We start from the raw sequence: 19,395 nt of genomic DNA on the forward strand, positions 1-19,395 counted from the left end.
TTTTACCAAGTGAGATAGATGACCATTTGCATGTGACTAATTTTTTTTTTTTTTTTTTTGATAAGAAACATATATATGAAAAACAAAAAAGTCTACGGCCCTAATTAACCATTGTTTTGGGAGTTAGAAGTATATAGTTTAAGTCCTATGCTAGCAAAGTAAGGAAATTTTGCATGTGATTAATTAATCACTTGTGTTGCTTGTAATTAAGACACTTCTCTTTTTTTATGTCTTATTCAGATGGTACAGTAAGTGGGGCTCTCTCTCTCTCTCTCTCTCTCACTTATAGGTGTAACTCGACATTTTCTTTTAATTGTCTCTTATCTTCTTTTGAAGGGTTTTTAAGATAAGAGTATAAAAGAATTTTCAAAAATAAATTAAAAGTGTTATATCACATCAAAAACTATCATTGTCATAAACCAAGTTCACATGTGAAATTGCATTATTGCCCTCACTGAAAAAAATTTGATATGTCATACCAAAAGAATAAAAAAGAAAAAATTTTAAATTATTTAACACCTTGAAGGGTGTCAATGAGTAACCAAAACCAAGTACCGAATCTGGATCTAGACCGAATTTATTATGGTTAAGTTCTGGATCTGAAAATATCCTTATAATTCGATTCGGATAGGATCTGTATTTGGGTACCTATTCGACTGATCTAACTTGATCTGAACCAAATACCCGCATTAATAATTAACAAAAACTCTTAATATTTTATTAGGTTTAAAAAACTCTAATTGATGGTTACGTGGTTAACTTAACCCTTCAATTCTCACTTCTTTCTCTTTATTCTTTACCGTTTCATTTTCTCTGGGATAAGCAAACTGCAAACGAAAGATCTGCCGCAGACTAAGGGTATCAATTGAGTGGTTTCTTACAAGTTTCTTATGGAGAAGCAAACATTGATTTATCTCGTGAAGATCAAAACTGAATGAGAACCGAACAAAAAGCGAATGGCATAACTGAATGTAATAACCAGATAAGAACCGAATACAAGAACCAGATTATAACCAGATCCGAATCAGGACCGTCCAGGAACGGATAGAATATTCAATTCTAGAACCATTCTACCCGGACTTGGTCCGGATATGGATCCCACTACCACTGTTTGGAACCAAACTAGATCCAAACCAAATAGCCGATTTCGTATCCAATTGACACCCTTAGTGTCAATAAGAAAATCTCATATATATAATATTGGAGTTGGATCACTACTTCATAATAAGAAAATATGTTTTGGTAATAATAAAATGGGGCGTTGTTCTCTGCCCGCAGCACAGCCTGCGCCTAGGCACATGGGGGTGGGCGCAATGACAACCCTGCCCCCTGCACAGGCCACCCATGTGCCTGGGCACAAGTTGCGCTACGGCACAGAGAACATTCTCCCTAATAAAATATTAACTCCAAGGTGACATTCTATCAATCCAAAGATATCTGGGTGAGGGTCTAATGGTCATGATAATATTGAGAATACTAATGATTTGTTTGAGTGTTGAAAGGTTTATGTGTGTGCATATGCATGCTCGCATGCATGTGGGTGTGTTTTGTGATCTTGTAGATGTTCTCTCTCTCAACAATTGCTTGGTCAGGTGGTTGATGATTTACCGTTTGGAGTGCATGTTCCCAGATTGTGTACGACTTACCTGTCGGTAGCAGTTAGAGTGGCACACTCATGAGGTGCGGTGTAATGACCATCTAACCCCTACCCGAGCGCTTTGCCCGAGCGTTGCTATGGCCGTTACGGGCAGCAGGCCGGAAACAATCACGATCGCCTAATTTGCATATTGTGCCAAAAAAGACATCCCCTCTCCCCCCCCCCCCCCCCTTCTACACTTGGTAATTGTAGGTGTGTGATGGATTGTCTTAACCTTCCCTTTGTAACTTTCTTCATCAAGCCCTTGAAGATGAGTATATTGATTTCTTAAGCCCTAAGATTCTGTAAACAACTTGAGAAAGCTATATTTATATTTGCCATCCCTTTCCTTTCTTTTAATTAAACAAAATCTCAAGGTGTTCATGCAGGAATGATTTTCGGGACTATGCAGAGCTTTGCTATCAAAGATTTGGTGGTAAAGTGACGAAATGGATAACTTTGAATGAGCCATGGACGTTCACCGTTAATGGCTACGCTCAGGGAATCTTCGCACCTCTCCAATGTTCCCAATGGCCGGGAAACTGTACCGTCGGGAATTCCTCGACTGAGCCTTATATTGTGGCCCACAATTTACTTCTTGCTCATGCAGCTGCAATAGATGTTTATAAGCAAAACTATCAGGTACCTAAATGGTTGAAAACAACTTTGACTCTGTAGATTGATATGTGACTCACTGAGTCCATACCATCCAAGTTACTTATATATATGACTTTAAAAAATAAAATAAGATCTGATAACCTCTGAGGAGGAACAATTATGAAGGTGACTCATATTCAGGCTATTCCACAAAATCTGTGAGATTAGCAATTTTCCAAATAAAATATACAAGAATCCTTGTAAAGAAAGAAATCGATAGGAATTCTTTTTAAATTTGTACCAGATCGTTGGACCATTTAGACCAGCATGTGTGGGGAAAGCAGACAAATTGTACCATTTGATTGATTATCTCTTTTCTCTTCCCTTTTTTTTTTAAAAATCAGGGTGGGAGTGTGTCTTGTGAAATGCTGGCCTTCTTTTAGGCCCATGGATTGGAATCGTTATCCTCTCCTGTTACAGCACAGTGCTGTAACGCATCGTCCGATGCTGCACAGGTCATGTGGCATAGCGGGCCTCACATGGTGCACATGGCCTCTGCAGCCGCCGCACGATGCATTATAGCACCATGTTGTAACAGGAGAGGATCAAAATTGTATGGATTGAGATATTGGTATTGGATCGGTTGGATTGATACGGTATCAGTTGATATCGATCCTGGGGCGAAAATTGGTATTGGTCGTTGAATCAATTTCCAATGTTGATCGGACGATCTACCCCAATTGGGGTCACAACTACTTTGGTTTTTGGTTGTTTCACCAAAAAATCCACCAAAACAAAAAATCTCTTTGGTAAACTATTTCAAAGATTATTTTTACATTTTGATTGTATGTTTGTTTATATTATTTCATTGAAATTAAATATTTTTCACCTTTTTTTTTTTTTTCCACTTTTATGACTTTCTTAAAAATTGTAAGATTTTCTTCTTTTTTTTTACCGATTCAGGTTGATACGGAGATTGATCACTAAAATTAGTATTTTTCTACTTTTTGACCAATATAGGCCCGATATAGGCCAGTATGGATCGGTGTCAACGGAGACCAATATCGATACCAATACCTCAATCCCTGCCTAGGCCTATTAAGTCATTCTCGAGGGAATGCATTCGGATGGTAAGATTGCTTTTGAGTGTTGTGATTTAGTGAAAGAGGAATTTGAGAAGATAGTCAAACTCTTCTCGTTCCTATATGCAGATTTGGAACTCCATTAGCTTTTTAGATAAAGCAAAAAAGGCATCTCTATCAATTACCCTTGTAGAGACATTGGGCGTAATCAGTTTATGGCTTCTTCCTGGGACGTCTCCCTTTGCTATACTCATCGACCCCCTCATCCTTTTTCTTTTTGGTGCTATGGTTGGCTGTGGGGCTATTGGATCCTCTACTGCCGAGCTGCCTGGCCGCACCCAACTATCGAGACACAGCAAGACGAGGAATGACCACTTTATATATCCCTGTCTGAGTGCCTTACCTGAGTGGGGGGCAAGGCAGTCATTTACCGCCTTGTTGTGTCCTGCCAGGCAGCTCGGCAGTAGAGGATCTGAATCCATGATTTTGTTTGGGTTATGTTGGGTGTTGTTGTATCCGATTGTACTCTAGGCAGCCTAGAAACATAACTGCCTAACCATCTTGAAAATTCAAATCCTGACCCATGAAATTTCCACCTTTTCATGGAAGCATGGCGGTTAGGTGATTACTATGCTTAGGCGTTCTAGAACACAACAACCCGTTAGCATTCATAAACCTATTTTTTATTCACCGAAAGAAAAAATGATATTAATTAAATATAGGGTAAAGTACACGTACCCCTAGAATGCACCCAACATTCCTCTTACCCCCCTAAGCGGCTCAATATTCCACATACCACCCCTCAATATTCCACGTATCATCCATGCTTTACACCCCAAATGCCATTTAAGTCCATACTAGGTATTAAATGCTATAAAATGACCAAACTATCCTTTGTTCTATCTTTTCTAAATTTTGAAAAGACCTAATTGCCCTGACCTATTTGCTAAAATTTAAAAAGACTAAAATGCCCTCATCTTCCCCAAATCATCATCTTCTTTTACATCCCCACCACCACCACCACCACCACCACCACCACCACCACCACCACCATTAACACTATCACCATCCCACCGTGAAGCCCCACCTCACTGTCTGTCCTCCCCTCCTGTACTTCCTCTCTCTCTCTCTCTCTCTCTCTGCAACTGATTGAAGGCGACGAACAAGTGAAGAAAAATTCTGGTTTGTATCTGATAATCATCCGGTGATGGAAGATCGGTCAGGCCTTCTGTTAGATGAAAGTTGGTGTTGCTGAAGATCAATTAATTCGAGTTCTTTGTGTCATCTACCATTTTCTCATTTTCAACCAAACCCAGATTTCCTTAAGGTCACTGTTCCACATTTTAAGGTAAAATAAACTCAAAGAGGTTTATTTAAGTGACAAAGATGAGAATACTTGTTGTTTATTGCTTGTAATTTGGTGTTGCAGGGCAATCCTGAAATGGAATTGTTTCAGGCTCGTTGGTCCTTTGTAAATAAAATGAAAACCTGTTGGCTAGCCTTCAAAACATTAATCTTTGTTTCCACTTTGAAGTAGAGCAGCAGGTTAATGGGGTTTTCCTAAATTTCTTTGGCTTTAATGGGACTGCTGAGGTGTGGAGAATCAAAGCCCTTGAGGATTTGGGGGTTGGCTAGAAAGGACAACTGTAGAGGGTATGGATATAGCTGTTCGTGCTCATCTCAATGGTTGGAAGTTTATATTCTTAATGATGTCAAGGTAATTAATTCGAGTTCATCATCTCCTTCCTCTTCCCGTTTCCTCCCCTATCCACCTTCAATCCCTGTGTATCAGCCCCACCTCTGGAATTAGCGAGAACGCCATTATTTTCAGAAGAATGGAGGCAACGCTGATGCGGTGAATGGTGGGTAGAGTCCACGGAAACCTCTGCGGATTGATGGCCAGCAGCGGCAGCGGCGCCAGCTCCGCCACCGCCAGCGCAACTATTGTGGTAAGCGTACATCTCCCTGAAAAAGAGGTGCTTTGAATTGAGTAACTTCCTCAACTCCTCCTTCATCTTGAGGGAGAGATTTTCCATTGTGTCTAGTAAGCTTTGGTTCTCCACAACCTTACAAGCCGTTCTCTTTCCGAGATTTTCCATTGTGTATTTGAAAACTAGGGCCTTAGAATCATTAGAGAGGACTCAAGATTCTCGCACGGAAAAGGATAAGAGACAATAGGAAAATTAGGGTACAATGGAAGGGAGGTGGGCGCGACCGTTGAGACTTGAGATGAGACAGTGCGCGAGAAAGTTCTCTTCTCTGAGTGATTCAGCCATCAATGGAGCTTAGCAATTATTTATTTCACTTTGCATTTTCGTGGCCTTCGATCAGTTGGAGAGAGAGAGAGAGAGAGAGACAGATTAGAGGGAAGAGAGAATGATGGAGGAAGTGAGGGGTGAACAAAGAGAGAGAGGTGGTGGTACCTGCATATTCGTTTTAAAGCGGTGGTGGTGGTGGTGGGTGACGGTGGTGGTGGGTATGTAAAAGAAGATGATGTTTTGGGGAAGATGAGGGTATTTTGGTCTTTTCAAATTTTGACAAATAGATCAGGGCAATTAGATCTTTTCAAATTTTAAAAAAAAAAGGATCTTTTCAAATTTTAAAAAAAATAGAAGAAAAGATAGTTTGACCATTTTATAGCATTTAATACCTGATGTGGACTTAAATGACATCTGGGATGTAAAACAGGAATGATACGTGAAATATTGACAGATGATAGATTGAATCGCTTAGGAGGTACGAGGAATATTAAATGCATTATAGGGGAGTACGTGTACTTTAAGGCTTAAATATATGGATGAAAGGTGGCAGGACTCTCAAAAAGGCTCGATTGGAAATAGCGTTAAATTCTTTGTGGAAGGTACCTTACTCCTGTAACTTGACAGACATCGTTGCTTCTCAGCGAGCCACTGATTTCATGTTTAGATTAGATGGTGAGTTTTGTTTTTATAGATGATTTGATCTCAAACCAAACCCATAATTGGCCCAAGCTCTATTATTAAGCTGAAGCCTAGTCAGACTTAGGTCTACATTGTGCTAGCCTGGCCCGTCATGTCTAGTGTTATTCTTTGGAGGGTTAATTATTTGTGTCAACCAATTTCTATCACAACTAATTAGGGATGCAAGTTTGGCTTTGTTCGCCCAAATCCGCCCTGATCCGACTTGAGTCCGAATAGGGCCTAGATTGAGGTACCTCGACCTTGAGGGGAATCAGGACTGAAAATTTCGAACCTTAAGTAAGGATTGATATATATATATATATACATTGTGCTAGCCTGGCCCGTCATGTCTAGTATTATTCTTTGGAGGGTTAATTATTTGTGTCAACCAATTTCCATCACAACTAACTAGGGATGCAAGTTTGGCTTTGTTCGCCCAAATCCGCCCTGATCCGACTTGAGTCCGAATAAGGCCTGGATTGAGGTACCTCGACCTTGAGGTGAATCAGGACTGGAAATTTCGAGTCTTAAGTCAGGATTGATATATATATAGAATGTGGGGATGGATGGATGGATCATCGCATAAGAAAAAGAAGGGGAACATAGTAGTTGTCGCCCTGCCAGGCAATAGCATTGGTCTATCAATATGTGCTTACAATATAATCTTAATCCATCAAAAGAGGGAAAGAGAGACTAACAAATAACATGGTATTTTGAATTTCCAGACCTGTGGTTCAGATTGGGTCAAGGTTTATCCAATGGATGACAGCAATGCTGAATTACATAAAGGGGAGATCTAATAATCCTGCTATTTACATCACTATGAATGGCAAGGGTATTGATTTGTAGAAAAACGAGAACCTAAAATGATGCAGAATAGAATGAAAACCACAAATAAACAATCACACATAATGTACACAAGGATATGATTCTGTAAGATCTAGTGTAGGTTCAAGTCCGAAAAACACCTGTATTGATGTATCCTATTATATATATATTTTTATAAAAAAAAAATAATATGATGCATGTATTTAAATAAAAAAATTCCCAAAAATTCAGGGTATTACATGTGATATCACATGTGATATGATTTCCGTTCAAAAAATAACAGAATATTGAGTGTGAATCAAGCTATAGCACGTACAATCCATTGCTATTGACCAGTATTAACTAGTTAACCCGTTAATTTACAGATTTGATCAATTAGACTCAAAATAATGAAGTTTCTCTTTTTTAATCTCTCTTACAGGAATATGTTAATTAACAACATGAAATGGTACGTGAAGCAACAGGTGGAGATCAATCAACTCCTAAGTTATCTTTAAATAAGAGTTGTAATCAATTTAGCGTGGAGTGTGGACGTAGGTCTCAAGCAACGAGGGATCTGGATCCTGTGGCTACTTCAGAGCTGCCTCTATTTTCGTGCGTCCTACACACAGCAATGCGGAAAAGATCGTCTTACTTTCACTCGGGCATGGTGTTTAAGCAGGGGTAAGGCGGTCTTTTTGCCACCTTACTGTGTCTGGGGCGCACACGGCAGTACAGATAGCTCGGCAGTAGAATTAGAGATATAGTCAGTGGTCCTAAGCCGTGGCTCCACCCATTGCTAGTGACCAGTATTAACAGGTTAACCCATTAATTTACAGATTTGGTCAATTAGACCCAAAATTACTGAGTCTCTCTTAAGGGAATGTGTTAATTAACAACATGAGATGGTACGTGAAGCAACACGTGGAGATCAATTTGATGATAAGAAATAGAATCATTATAAGAATGGAAATCATCTTTCGTTAAATAATAGAACCTTTCCACAATCAACTCCTAAGTTATCTTTAAATTAGAGATGTAAACGGATCGGATTTGGATCGGATATGGATCGGATGTGATCAGATCTAGATATTTTCTGGTCGAATACGGATACCTCTAAACGGAGATGCGGATTAGATTCGGATTTCGATCATCCGTTTACATCTGCCTTGTGTAACTTGGACCTTCCTCCCCCTAGCGGTTACAATTTGCTCTCAATCCATATCTCTTAGATCATGATTCTCTTTTCATCATATTCTAGAACCTATTGAATCTTCAAAAACCCTCAAAATCATTATTTACTTAATTTTTTATTATTAAGTATTTGGATTATTTTTTTTGGGACAGATTTTTATCGGAGTATTCAGATTTTTTTTCCCGGATATCTCTAAACGAATACGGATGTCCCTAAACAGATACGAATGCGGATTCGGATTTCGATTATCCATTTACATCCCTATTTTAAATAAGAATTGTAATCAATTTAGCGTAGACCTAGGTCTCAAGCACTTTTACCCAAAAAAATAAGAAAGGTCTCAACCACTGAGGAATCTAGATCCTCTAATCCCGAGCTGCCCCTACTTCCATGCGCCCCATACACAACAAGGTGGAAAAGACTCCCTTACCGTCATTCGGGCAAGTCGCTCGGGCAGGGGTAAGGCGGTCTTTTTGCCACCTTGCTGTATCTGGGGCACACACGACAGTACGGTCAGCTCGGCAATAGAGGAGCCTCACCCCCTCCCCCCCCCCCCCACTTCATCCAATTTGGATCCTCTACTGCCGAGCTGCCCGACAGGACCGTGCTGTCGAGACTCAGCAAGGCGGGGAATAACCTCCTTACCCCCTGCTCAGGCAAGGCGCTAGGACAAGTGTTAGGTGGTCATTCCCCACCTTGCTGTGTCTCGGCAGCATGGTCTTGCCGGGAAACTCGACAATAGAGGATCTGAATCCCACTTCATCTTTTGCCCTTTTTCTTTTTTTTTTCAATAAAGCTGATTTTAATCATAGATTAAAAAAAAAGCCGTGGCACCACCCATTGCTATTGACCAGTATTAACTGGTTAACCCATTAATTTACAGATTTGGTCAATTACACCCAAAATTACTGAGTCTCTCTTACGGGAGGGAATGTGTTAATTAACAACATGAGATGGTACGTGAAGCAACACATGGAGACCCATTCGATGCTATAAGAGAGTCCATATATATATGGCAGGCAATTAATTAGATGCCGAATCACATGATAAGAGTTGTAATAAATATCTTACCATGGAGTACGTGACGTAGGTCCCAAGCACCGAACCACATTAAACCCATCCTAGCTGTTTCACTTTGTTTTTTTTTTCCTCTCATCTATTCTCTTCTTCACTCGTAGGTTCCTTAACCCTACAGATGCTATCTATCCTTGTGGACATGAACTATATCCATCCAGACTCTATAAAAGGGGAGCCAAGGAGGAAGCTTGGAAACTCATAAGATGATCTCAACAATGGCATTTCTAGGCTCTCCTCTTCACTTTGTTCTTATTAATGTCTTCCCACTCCTTTTTTTCAACTACTTCTCTCTTTCCATGAATGCATTACCATTCGATGGTGTCAATTCCATCAACCGGCAAAGTTTCTCATCGGATTTTTATTTCGGTTCCGCATCATCTGCTTACCAAGTACTACATCTTATCATTTCCGGCCATTGTCGTTAATAATGTTCTTATTAGATATCTACTAATTAATTTTCTCTTCTAATAAACATGTTTGTGTGTGTGTCATTTCAGTATGAAGGTGCATGGAATGAAGATGGTAGAGGCCCAAGCATCTGGGACACTTTAACTCATGAAAATCCAGGTCTCTCTTTCACTCAAAGAGGATAAGCACAAGCGTCTACGATTTAAAAGCCACCACTTGAAAGAGTCTTTTCAACCACATGAAATCTCTTCTCTACCTAAAGTTAGGGCAACCGGCCTAGCTAAGTCAAAATGCCCTATCTTACCACTTGGTTGAATCGATCTCTTTTTAGTAGACCATCCATGCAAAAGATTGGACCGAGTTTCCGTCCACCTATGGGCGGGAGAGGGTGGGAATGGGTATTGAGAGGTACTTTGGAATATACTAAAATCTTAGGAGGGGTTTGTGAACCCTAGAATGGTGGCTGAATCATCCTCTATGGGTGGAGGAAAACTTTGCTCCAAAATATATATTAACCACTTAAGTTTATAAATTTTTACCTTAAAACTATTTTCTATAAATTTTTACCATTTAATTTATAAACTTTGTCCTTCATGCATGGAATTGTGTGGTGGTTTATATGAGCAGATGCCATAGCAGATAAGTCGAATGCAGATGTTGCCGTGGATTTCTATCACCGCTATCGGGTATTGTAACACTTGATCTTATTTTGTTTTATTCTCAACTGTCGCTTTTATGGTCTTATGCTTGAATTTTAGTCTTGGCCAAAGGTTTTCTGTGCCTGGGGCACAGGCTGCGCACACCCACATACATGGGGGTGGGCAAAATGACCACCTTGCCCCCTGAATGGCAGGAATACCTAGCCCATGTGTCTGGACGCAGACTGCGTTGCGGCACAGAGAACATCAGCCCTTTAGTTTTAGTTACTTATCAACTATTTTGAATTTTCGGTGTTTATGCCTGGGAATGCAGGGCTTCTGTTTTCTTGTAAGTTTTTCTCCTTTCAAATGAATCGTTTTAGCCCAAAAAAAAAAAACAAAAAAGCTGTTTTGAATTTTAAATCATGAACAGTACTGGTGTGTGTACAATATGTATCATAAATTTTTCAAACTCAATTTTGGAATTAACTAAACCGTAGATTGGTATTTAAAATATATATATATTTAAAAACTTGTTTGTCCAATTATTTTCTACCAAAATCTGTAAATACTTTCTAGCTCGGTATTTTTTTTCAAATATATATATATTTTGAACCCATATATTTTTTGACCTTTTCAATTGATTTCAAAGTCGTAAAAAAATTTTCTTAAATATTTCATTATGAAAAAAATATTTTCTTCTTCCATTTTTACATTTTTATGGAGGTGGTGTGTCCAATGTTAACAGGAGGATGTCCGCACAATGAAGAATTTGGGGATGACTGCTTTCAGGTTCTCAATCTCGTGGTCTAGAATATTACCTAGTAAGTGAGATGATCATTTGTAATTTTAAAGGATCAACTAGTCCTTCAATATAAAGATGACAAAATTATGAAAGAAGAAAAGTGTTCCTTGATTAGATCAAATCATTTCCGTCTAACCTTCTATTTGTTCTTGGAGCCAAAGCATAAAACTCCACAATTTAGTGTTCTTGGACGAGAGTAGTACTAGAATAGATGAACTCCTGGGAAGTCCTCCTACTGCAACCCTTTTTTTCTTGGAGCCAAAGCGTAAAACTCCATAATTCAGTTAAATTCCCTTTTCTTTTGGTGAAAACCGATTGTTAAACCAGTTAAACCAGAACTAAACATTAAACTATTTTGTAATTCCATATGGTCTTGGAACTACAACTCAACTTTGCCCTGCTCAGCGAAGATCGAGATTCTGTTTCTTTTCTCGATAGCTTTCTTTGTGAGTAACCTGTTAGTCCCTATCATTGATGGCATTGCCGAAGGTGTCAGGGGCTTTCTTGGTTAGGTTGTAGATGTCTCTTTTGTTTTGAGTTTTTTTTTTTCTTTATATTATATTCTCTATCAGTCTTTAAAACAAATGATCTTTAGCCAAAAAAAATTATAACTCAACCTTGCCAAAAAATCAGCACAAGATGTTCTCAAACTTTTCTTATGTGCAAAATAATCTGATATTTACTTTGCTTTCCTTTGAGAAAATTTTAATTTTCAGATGGCACACTAAGTGGGGGAATAAACTCTAAAGGCATCCAATTTTACAATGACCTTATTGATGAGCTTAAGACCAATGGTCAGCTCTCTCTCTCTCTCTCTCTCTCTCTCTCTTCTCTTTGCGTTTTTCTTATACATTGGTTGGCCATCGTCTGCAGGTCTTGAGCCTTTCGCAACTTTATTTCACTGGGATTCTCCCCAAGCCCTTGAAGATGCTTACGGGGGTTTCTTAAACTCTAGTATCGTGTAAGGAACTTGAGCCCTTTATTTGCTAGGCAGTACGGATGGGGTTTCAAATTTTGTTGATGGGAGTGGGGAGCCATGGGAGGGTGAGATACATATATAAATGAGGGTGAATGTTCTAAGCCGACGAAGTGGGGAGCCATGGGAGGGTGAGAGAGGGTTCATAAATAGGAGTATAGGGAGGGGAGGGGAGGAGAGAGAGAGAAAGAGAGAGTGCTGTTGTGGCCTATGCCACCGACTTAGAAACTTATCCGCTACATAATTAGGGAATTGGGGGAAGATGGTAATGGGAGCGCACGAGAAAGCATAACAGGGGTGGGTTGGTTTCTCTTTCTCTCTCATGGGGGTGAGGCTGTCATTTCGCACCATCATATGTCTAGGTGCAAGAGATACCCTTCCAAGTCTATTTTTGATGATCTCATTTGTGTACATGCAGGAATGATTTTAAAGACTATGCAGATGTGTGCTTTCAGTACTTTGGTGACCGAGTGAAGAATTGGATGACCTTAAACGAGCCATATTCCTATGCAGTGTTTGGATATGGTGATGGAACCTATGCGCCATCCCGATGTTCTACTTGGATGGGTTGCAGTGAAGGGGATTCATCGACGGAACCATATATTGTGAGCCATAATATGCTCCTCGCTCACGCAGCAGCAGTTGATGTGTATAGGCAAAAATATAAGGTGAGTGCATGCATGGCTGGCTATAAAACTATTAACTACTTACCGTTGGGAGATTAGCCCACATCCGCTATTAATAAGCCTATAGCCCCCCTTATATACCTGGGAGTCCCTCCACCTAATAGTTTGAACTTTTGAGATGGAAACTTTACAAGTCTACTATTATAATAACCTCCAAGGCCCACTACCATTTTTAGACCGCTAATTGTTGTTAGCCCCCGTTATACACCTGGGAGTCTGTCCACCTAACAGTTTGAATGAAATTGTACTATGTGAACTTGCAGGCATCTCAAAATGGCACGATTGGAATAGCATTAAATTTTTTCTGGACGGTGCCTTACTCCTCACACGTGGAAGACATTGATGCCAGCCAACGATCTGTTGATTTCAAGTTTGGATGGTGAGTCTCCTTCGTTTACAGTATAACAGTGGTCTCTCGAATTTTTATCACCTCCAATTCGCTGCCCACTCCAATGCCCTTCAATCCCTCACATAGGAGCAGAAATGACCACCTTACCCACTACCCGAACACACTGCCCAAGGTGGGATAGGGTGGTCATTTATACTCTTGTGTGAGGGATTGGAGGGAATTGGAGCGGGCAGGAATTGGAGGTGATAACGATTCTGGTCTCTCTCTCTTTCTTTCTCTATTTAGTTTCTATTTTTATTTTTTAATTTGTTACTGTGAAGGTATATGGACCCAATAACCAATGGCGATTATCCAGAAATTATGAAAGAACTTGTGGGAGAACGGCTGCCGGAATTTAATGCAACAGAATCAGAGATGTTAAAAGGGTCTATTGACTTCCTTGGATTAAATTACTATACTACCTCTTATGCTTTCAATGTTTCTCCAGCTGACCCCAACTTTCTAAGCTATCAAACAGATGCTTGCGCCAATACCACCGGTAAGTTGTTGAAATCCTTACATACGTCCATGGAACCCTAATGTTAACTAATTAGTTAATGGAGTTTAATCATAAGACTTAATAATTAACTCCCACTCTTGTTGAATATTCAATGTCACAGGTGTTCGAAATGGCACTGCAATTGGTACACCGGTATGAGTTTTAATTACAAACTTACCCATCCCTGTGTTATTTTAAGTGATGAAGACAAACGGATCCAGATCCTCTCCAATCACCTATCCAATGGCTGGAAAGGCTTGGACATGCATCCCAACATCTGCTCAATACCCGAGGATACGTATTCAAATCCTCCCCGCTATTGGATGATTGGTTGAAGAGGATCTTTTTTCAAAATAAACACAAGGTCAAGGCTAATGAAGTGAAATCTCCACCACATGTGAAACGGGTCAGATAGGTAAAAAATCTGTTTCATTGGCCCTCGCCCATATGTGGAGGAGGCACTCCACTTAACCTTCCCTATAGATGTAGTTTCCACTTTTTTGTATGAAAAATGCAGTTTTAGATAACCTTAATTTTCCCCATGTGACACAGTAATCAAATTAATAATAATGATATTGCATTTGATTTATAATTATTATATTTTTTTTTTGGCAGACTGCTTCACCATGGCTCTATGTATATCCAATGGCCATGGAACAAATTCTGAATTACATAAACGGGAAATACAACAATCCTCTTATGTACATTACCGAAAATGGTAAGACTAATTAAAGATCCATCTTTCTTCTTTTTTTGCTAAAAGATCATTTATATTAAGGGAAAATTATGTTTACGATCCCTGTACTTTGAATCTATTACGTCTACCACTCTTGAAAATTCATCTATTTCAAAAACCTCCTCTGTATTTTGAAAAAATCTTACAACCGTACCCCAACCGTTAGATTAGAACAGTTAAGTGATCCTGTCGCCACCCAATTTTAATCTTAATACCCATATTACCCTTAATAAAATCTCATTCCTTATTTACCCCCACTTGGAATAAAGAAATATTACCTTTTTACCCCCAAAACATCATCTTCTCAAAATGAAAAAACCAAAAAAAAACGAAAAACAGAGGAGAGAAAAACCTTCATCGCCTCTAAACAACCGAGAGAATCTCTGCTTCCATTCCCATCTCCGATCAATCAACGCCACCATCGCCAACCATTCTCATCATCGACGTCGCCATCACCGTCGAGGACCTCCAGTCCCTGCTACTCTTCCTCTCAAAGCCGCCACCCCTCCCCTACCTGCTTTTCCTCCTGTCTCCGTGAGTGCCTCATCATTATCTGCAACTCCTCCAGTTTGTCTCTCAGTCCCGCCTCTAGCTGTAGCTCCTCTGGTTAGCTTCTCTGTCCCGCCACTACCTGCAGTTCCTTCTATAAGCCCAAGTGCCCCACCAGTTACTAGCAACCTGAAAATGGTGTTTGACGCAACCATGACTTGAACCCAGAAATTGAGGTTGCATTCTCAAGAGGAACATGAAGGGGAACAGAAGGGATTAAGGCATGTGGATTATCGTTGTAATGGTATGATTGGATTAATGGAGATGGGTTTGAAAAATTTTCTCTCTCGCCATTGGTATTGAAGGTTGGAGGTACGTTCATGTTGATCCCACAACCATTGTCGGGATTCTCCTCTCTTTGATGGAGAGGTTGTTGTTGGTTGCTTTGGAAGAAGCGGAAGACGAAGGGAATTGGAAAAAAAAAAGGAAGAAAACTAACTCCAGAATCGAGTAATGCGACTGCAACTACAGCGATCAGGGTTAGCTTGAGCTCCTCTCCTGCAATTGTAGTAAAAGCACCTCGTCTGGAGCAAGGGACTCGGTTCTACTTCAGTGCTCCATAGCTTATGTAACGGCTGGCTGCTAGAATGCGACGATTGATTTCTGTGTCCATTTCAAACTCGTTACCCTCAAGGCACTCCCTGATCGAGCTATCGCAGGTGAATCTTTCTGGAATCCAACCTAATTGATAATCGTTACTGGCATCGACTTTGAAGATGAGATTACGAAAGAAAGATGACAGAGCGGGGGTTGCGGCCCTGCATGGATGGGGTTGCACAGGGGTTGCGGCAGGTGGGTTTGCAGGAGGAGGAAGTAGAAGAAGAAGACAATAAGAAGGGGCAAAATTGTCATTTTTTTTCAAAACTAACAGAGTTACTGCTCAGGGGTATGGACGTAATTTTAAAACCTTAGGAATGATAGACGTAATAGATTCAAACTACAGGGGTGGTAAATGTAATTTTCCCTTATATTAAAGGAAAAAAGAATGAAATAATACAAGAAACTATACAACAACAAAAATCATGACAGACTCCTACCAACTACAGTAAAGCCATCAAGGAGGGGAAAGCTCGCAACATTAACATAGGAAGTTTTAAATTTCATTTCAACAGCAATTTCAAATGAAGTTAATTTTCTTAATTTTGGCTACCCATGCAGGAGTTTCCCAAGAGAAAGCCCCAATGTTGGAGTCCCTCATTGACACCAGTAGAATTGAATACTTCAAAACTCATCTGTATTACCTTCGCAGAGCCATCAGGTAAGTATCTAAAGCAATCCCCCAAACTGTTTATATAATATCCAAAAATCTCTACTTTTTTTTTCTTTGGGGAGGGGGGTGTTAGAAAGAAAATATCATAAAAATGCCAAAAGAAAACTACAGTAAAGAAAAGTCCTTCCACCCAGAAGACCTATCTGAGTTGCTTTTAGTTAGGGCTGTAAACGGATTGGATTCGACTCGGATAGTGCTATATCCGCATCCGCATCCGCATCCAATTAGCTATCGGACGGATTCGGATAGTGCTAAACGGATACAGACACGGATAGGGAACGGATATTTTATCCGTTTACATGTAAATATAGCTTTTCAGACAGCTATATTCTATCCATATCCGAATCCGTTTAGCTTTCGGACGGATCCGGATAGTGCTAAACGGATACGGACATAGATACGGAAAAGGATTTTAGCTATTCATTTACACCCCTACTTTTAGTTATGGGTCAGATACGGTTGTTAAGACTTTCTCTCTAAGTAGTTTTTCATGATGCATGTGTCTCAACATTTATAAGATCCCCTAAAAAAAATATATTTAGTTAGTTCTGAAAACTAGGATATGGCACAAAGCTGTGAAAGCATGGCTTAGTTCATAAGGGACTATAATTGGGTTTGGCTACCACGCCTAGTTATTAAATGGGCCTAGCCCAGAGCCATCACTCCACAAAATCTTTTATTTGTATCATCCCACTCAATTGTTAGCGTGAAAGAAGACAACTGCTATCATAGTTGGTTGGTGCCTTTCCAGTAGAGTGCAGGTTTCCAATAGGAACAAAAAAATAGGCACCCACCCATGAGAGAGAGGCATGGTGGTTCAACAACAGGGAGAAGGAGGTTGGGAGAAGAGAGAGACTATTGGCTCTGATACTATGTAAAGAATATATGATTTTGAATTAATGACTCTTACCCATTTGACTGGGTTATGTCATTCATTCATATTGTAAAACTCTTACAATAAAGATAAGATTGGGATAGAAGGTTATACACTTTAAATTTAAAAAAATGGTTATACAAGAAGGATAAGATATGACACGGTCAAATGATATTTGAATTCGTAATCGAATTCCTTAACATATGGGAACGGTTGTTTGAGCCTACAACATTTTCTATACTCTCTCACAATTAAGGATGTAAAAGGATAGTCGAAAATTCATAGTTGATTCGTATTCGTGTCCGTTTGGAGGAATCTGTATCCAAAAAAAAGATATCCAAAAACTAAATCAAGTTCTAAAACTATTCTATCCAATCTGATATAAGAATATGATTAAATAATATTTTATAATACTAAAAATAGCATTATTAGTTCATGCCATATTATTAAACAGAAAAATATCTAAAAGAAAAAAGATTCATGAGGACATCTATGTAATTTCAAATATGACTCTTCAACATCATCTACATTTTTCTTTTGAAATAGCAAGAATGTATTGACTTGCCAATTAAAAGTATCCCTTGATGCAATAATTAATTATTATTAAGATTAACCAAAATTTTATCCTCTTTATTTGGTTGTTTTATAGGGAGGGTGTGAATGTGAAAGGATACTTCGTATGGTCTTTGCTTGACAACTTTGAGTGGAACTATGGCTACACAACCCCGTTTGGAATGTACTACGTGAATTTTGAGATGCAATCTTGGAACTTGACACGGATCCCAAAGAAATCAGCTTATTGGTTGAAAAGCTTCCTTAGAAATGATATCAGGCTTCCTGTGTCTTCTATGTAGGAAATAGAGCAGAGGGGTGTTTTGTTCATTTCACCTCTCTCTCTAATTTAATACTATGTATGAGTGTATGTAGAATAAAGGAGACTGAGGAGGATTCTTCTCCCTGTCTCTAGCTCTCTATCTAAAGATTAAGTGTGGGTGTGAATTGACTGTTTTGTTATGATATTGACGTTGAAAAATACGTCTTAATAAATAAAAGTTTGCTTCATCAATTGCAATTGTGTTAGGTAATTGAGTTGGTTTTAAGAGTGTAAGAGTAGAAGAGAAGAAGAGAAGAAAAGAAGATGGACGCATAAAAGTAAAAGGGGAAGAATGTAGCGGAAATTCGTACCATACTATGGTAAGTATGAATTTAAAGTGTACTATTAAAATAAACATGGAAAAGTAAAAAATTCGAAGACATAGGATTTACGTGGTTTGGCGCGATGGTCTATGTCTAAATGTCAATTTCACAGAGCTCACTTTTTTTTTTTTTTTTTTTTTGGTAGGAACAGAGCTCACTTTACAATAAGAGAAATATATAACCTACACACCACACCCACAATATTGTATGTGGAATCCACTGAACAACGAATCTCACTCTCATAGTATCACACTCACAATCTCCCGAAAAGGAAACCATTATAGAGAGTAATATATACTAACAATTCCTAAAGTGAAAAACCCAACCCAAATTAAGGACACAACTCAATGAATCCCTGAAATCTTTAGTTCTCAATCGCTCTTCTGTGTGCAACTTCTCTCCCTTCCCTATTTATAGGTGAGTGGGATGGGATACCTCGGGCATGGCTCTGCACCAGCCTCGTCTTTCCCCATTTTCTTCAAAAATGGGCACGGTAGGTATGGGTTGTGCCGACCATGGCTGACCCCTTCTCTCAATTTTTCTTCTTCATTCATTTGCTACAACCTACAATGAGAAGACGTAATGGAAATTGTCTTCCCATTCATTTATACAAACAGTGTAATGATGGTGAGATAGTTAATGCGTTTGACTTTTTAATTGTCAATTCAATTTCATATTCTCTCACTTGAAGACTAATTTTGAAAATAACCTTCAGAGTTCCGAATTGTTCAAACGTCACTTTCGATCAAATAAACACAAGCCCAAAAGAAGTTCTGCATCATATGAACTTCTCCCTCGTAACAGGCTTCATCAAAATGACTACACTGTTGTCATTAGTGTGAATCTTTTGCAGAGATATTACTCTATCTTTCTTCCACCACATCTCAAACAAAATGATATTTTACATCAATGTATTTAATTCAAGAATAAAACATTGGATATTTTTTTTTAGTTAAAATCTGAAATACAAACAGCAGTTTTAGTACATCTTGCTTGATTTGCTAGCTTATGTGCTAGATACACAACAAATCTGTCT

At 39.1% G+C, this 19,395-nt stretch overlaps 1 protein-coding gene across 1 annotated transcript; it reads left to right on the plus strand.

Moving 5' to 3' along the window:
* Positions 1–1,452: 1,452 nt before the first annotated feature.
* LOC122643220 (beta-glucosidase 24-like) lies at positions 1,453–18,016 on the plus strand. Its single transcript, XM_043836866.1, has 15 exons — positions 1,453–1,494; positions 8,027–8,036; positions 9,643–9,722; positions 9,831–9,900; positions 10,369–10,427; positions 11,128–11,203; positions 11,901–11,978; positions 12,058–12,145; positions 12,579–12,828; positions 13,110–13,225; positions 13,516–13,733; positions 13,855–13,886; positions 14,349–14,451; positions 16,177–16,276; positions 17,812–18,016. The coding sequence occupies exons 1-15, from the start codon at positions 1,453–1,455 to the stop codon at positions 18,014–18,016; spliced, it is 1,527 nt and encodes a 508-aa protein (XP_043692801.1).
* The last annotated feature ends 1,379 nt before the right edge of the window (positions 18,017–19,395 follow it).

The sequence above is a fragment of the Telopea speciosissima genome, chromosome 10 (assembly GCF_018873765.1).
Source record: "Telopea speciosissima isolate NSW1024214 ecotype Mountain lineage chromosome 10, Tspe_v1, whole genome shotgun sequence".
NCBI lineage: Eukaryota > Viridiplantae > Streptophyta > Magnoliopsida > Proteales > Proteaceae > Telopea > Telopea speciosissima.

Coding starts and splice junctions, on each gene's coding strand:
- LOC122643220 (XM_043836866.1), top strand. CDS start 1,453: ATGGTCATGATAATATTGAGAATACTAATGATTTGTTTGAGT. Junction 9,723..9,830: donor CCGCATCATCTGCTTACCAA/GTACTACATCTT, acceptor GTGTCATTTCAG/TATGAAGGTGCATGGAATGA. Junction 16,277..17,811: donor TACCTTCGCAGAGCCATCAG/GTAAGTATCTAA, acceptor GTTGTTTTATAG/GGAGGGTGTGAATGTGAAAG.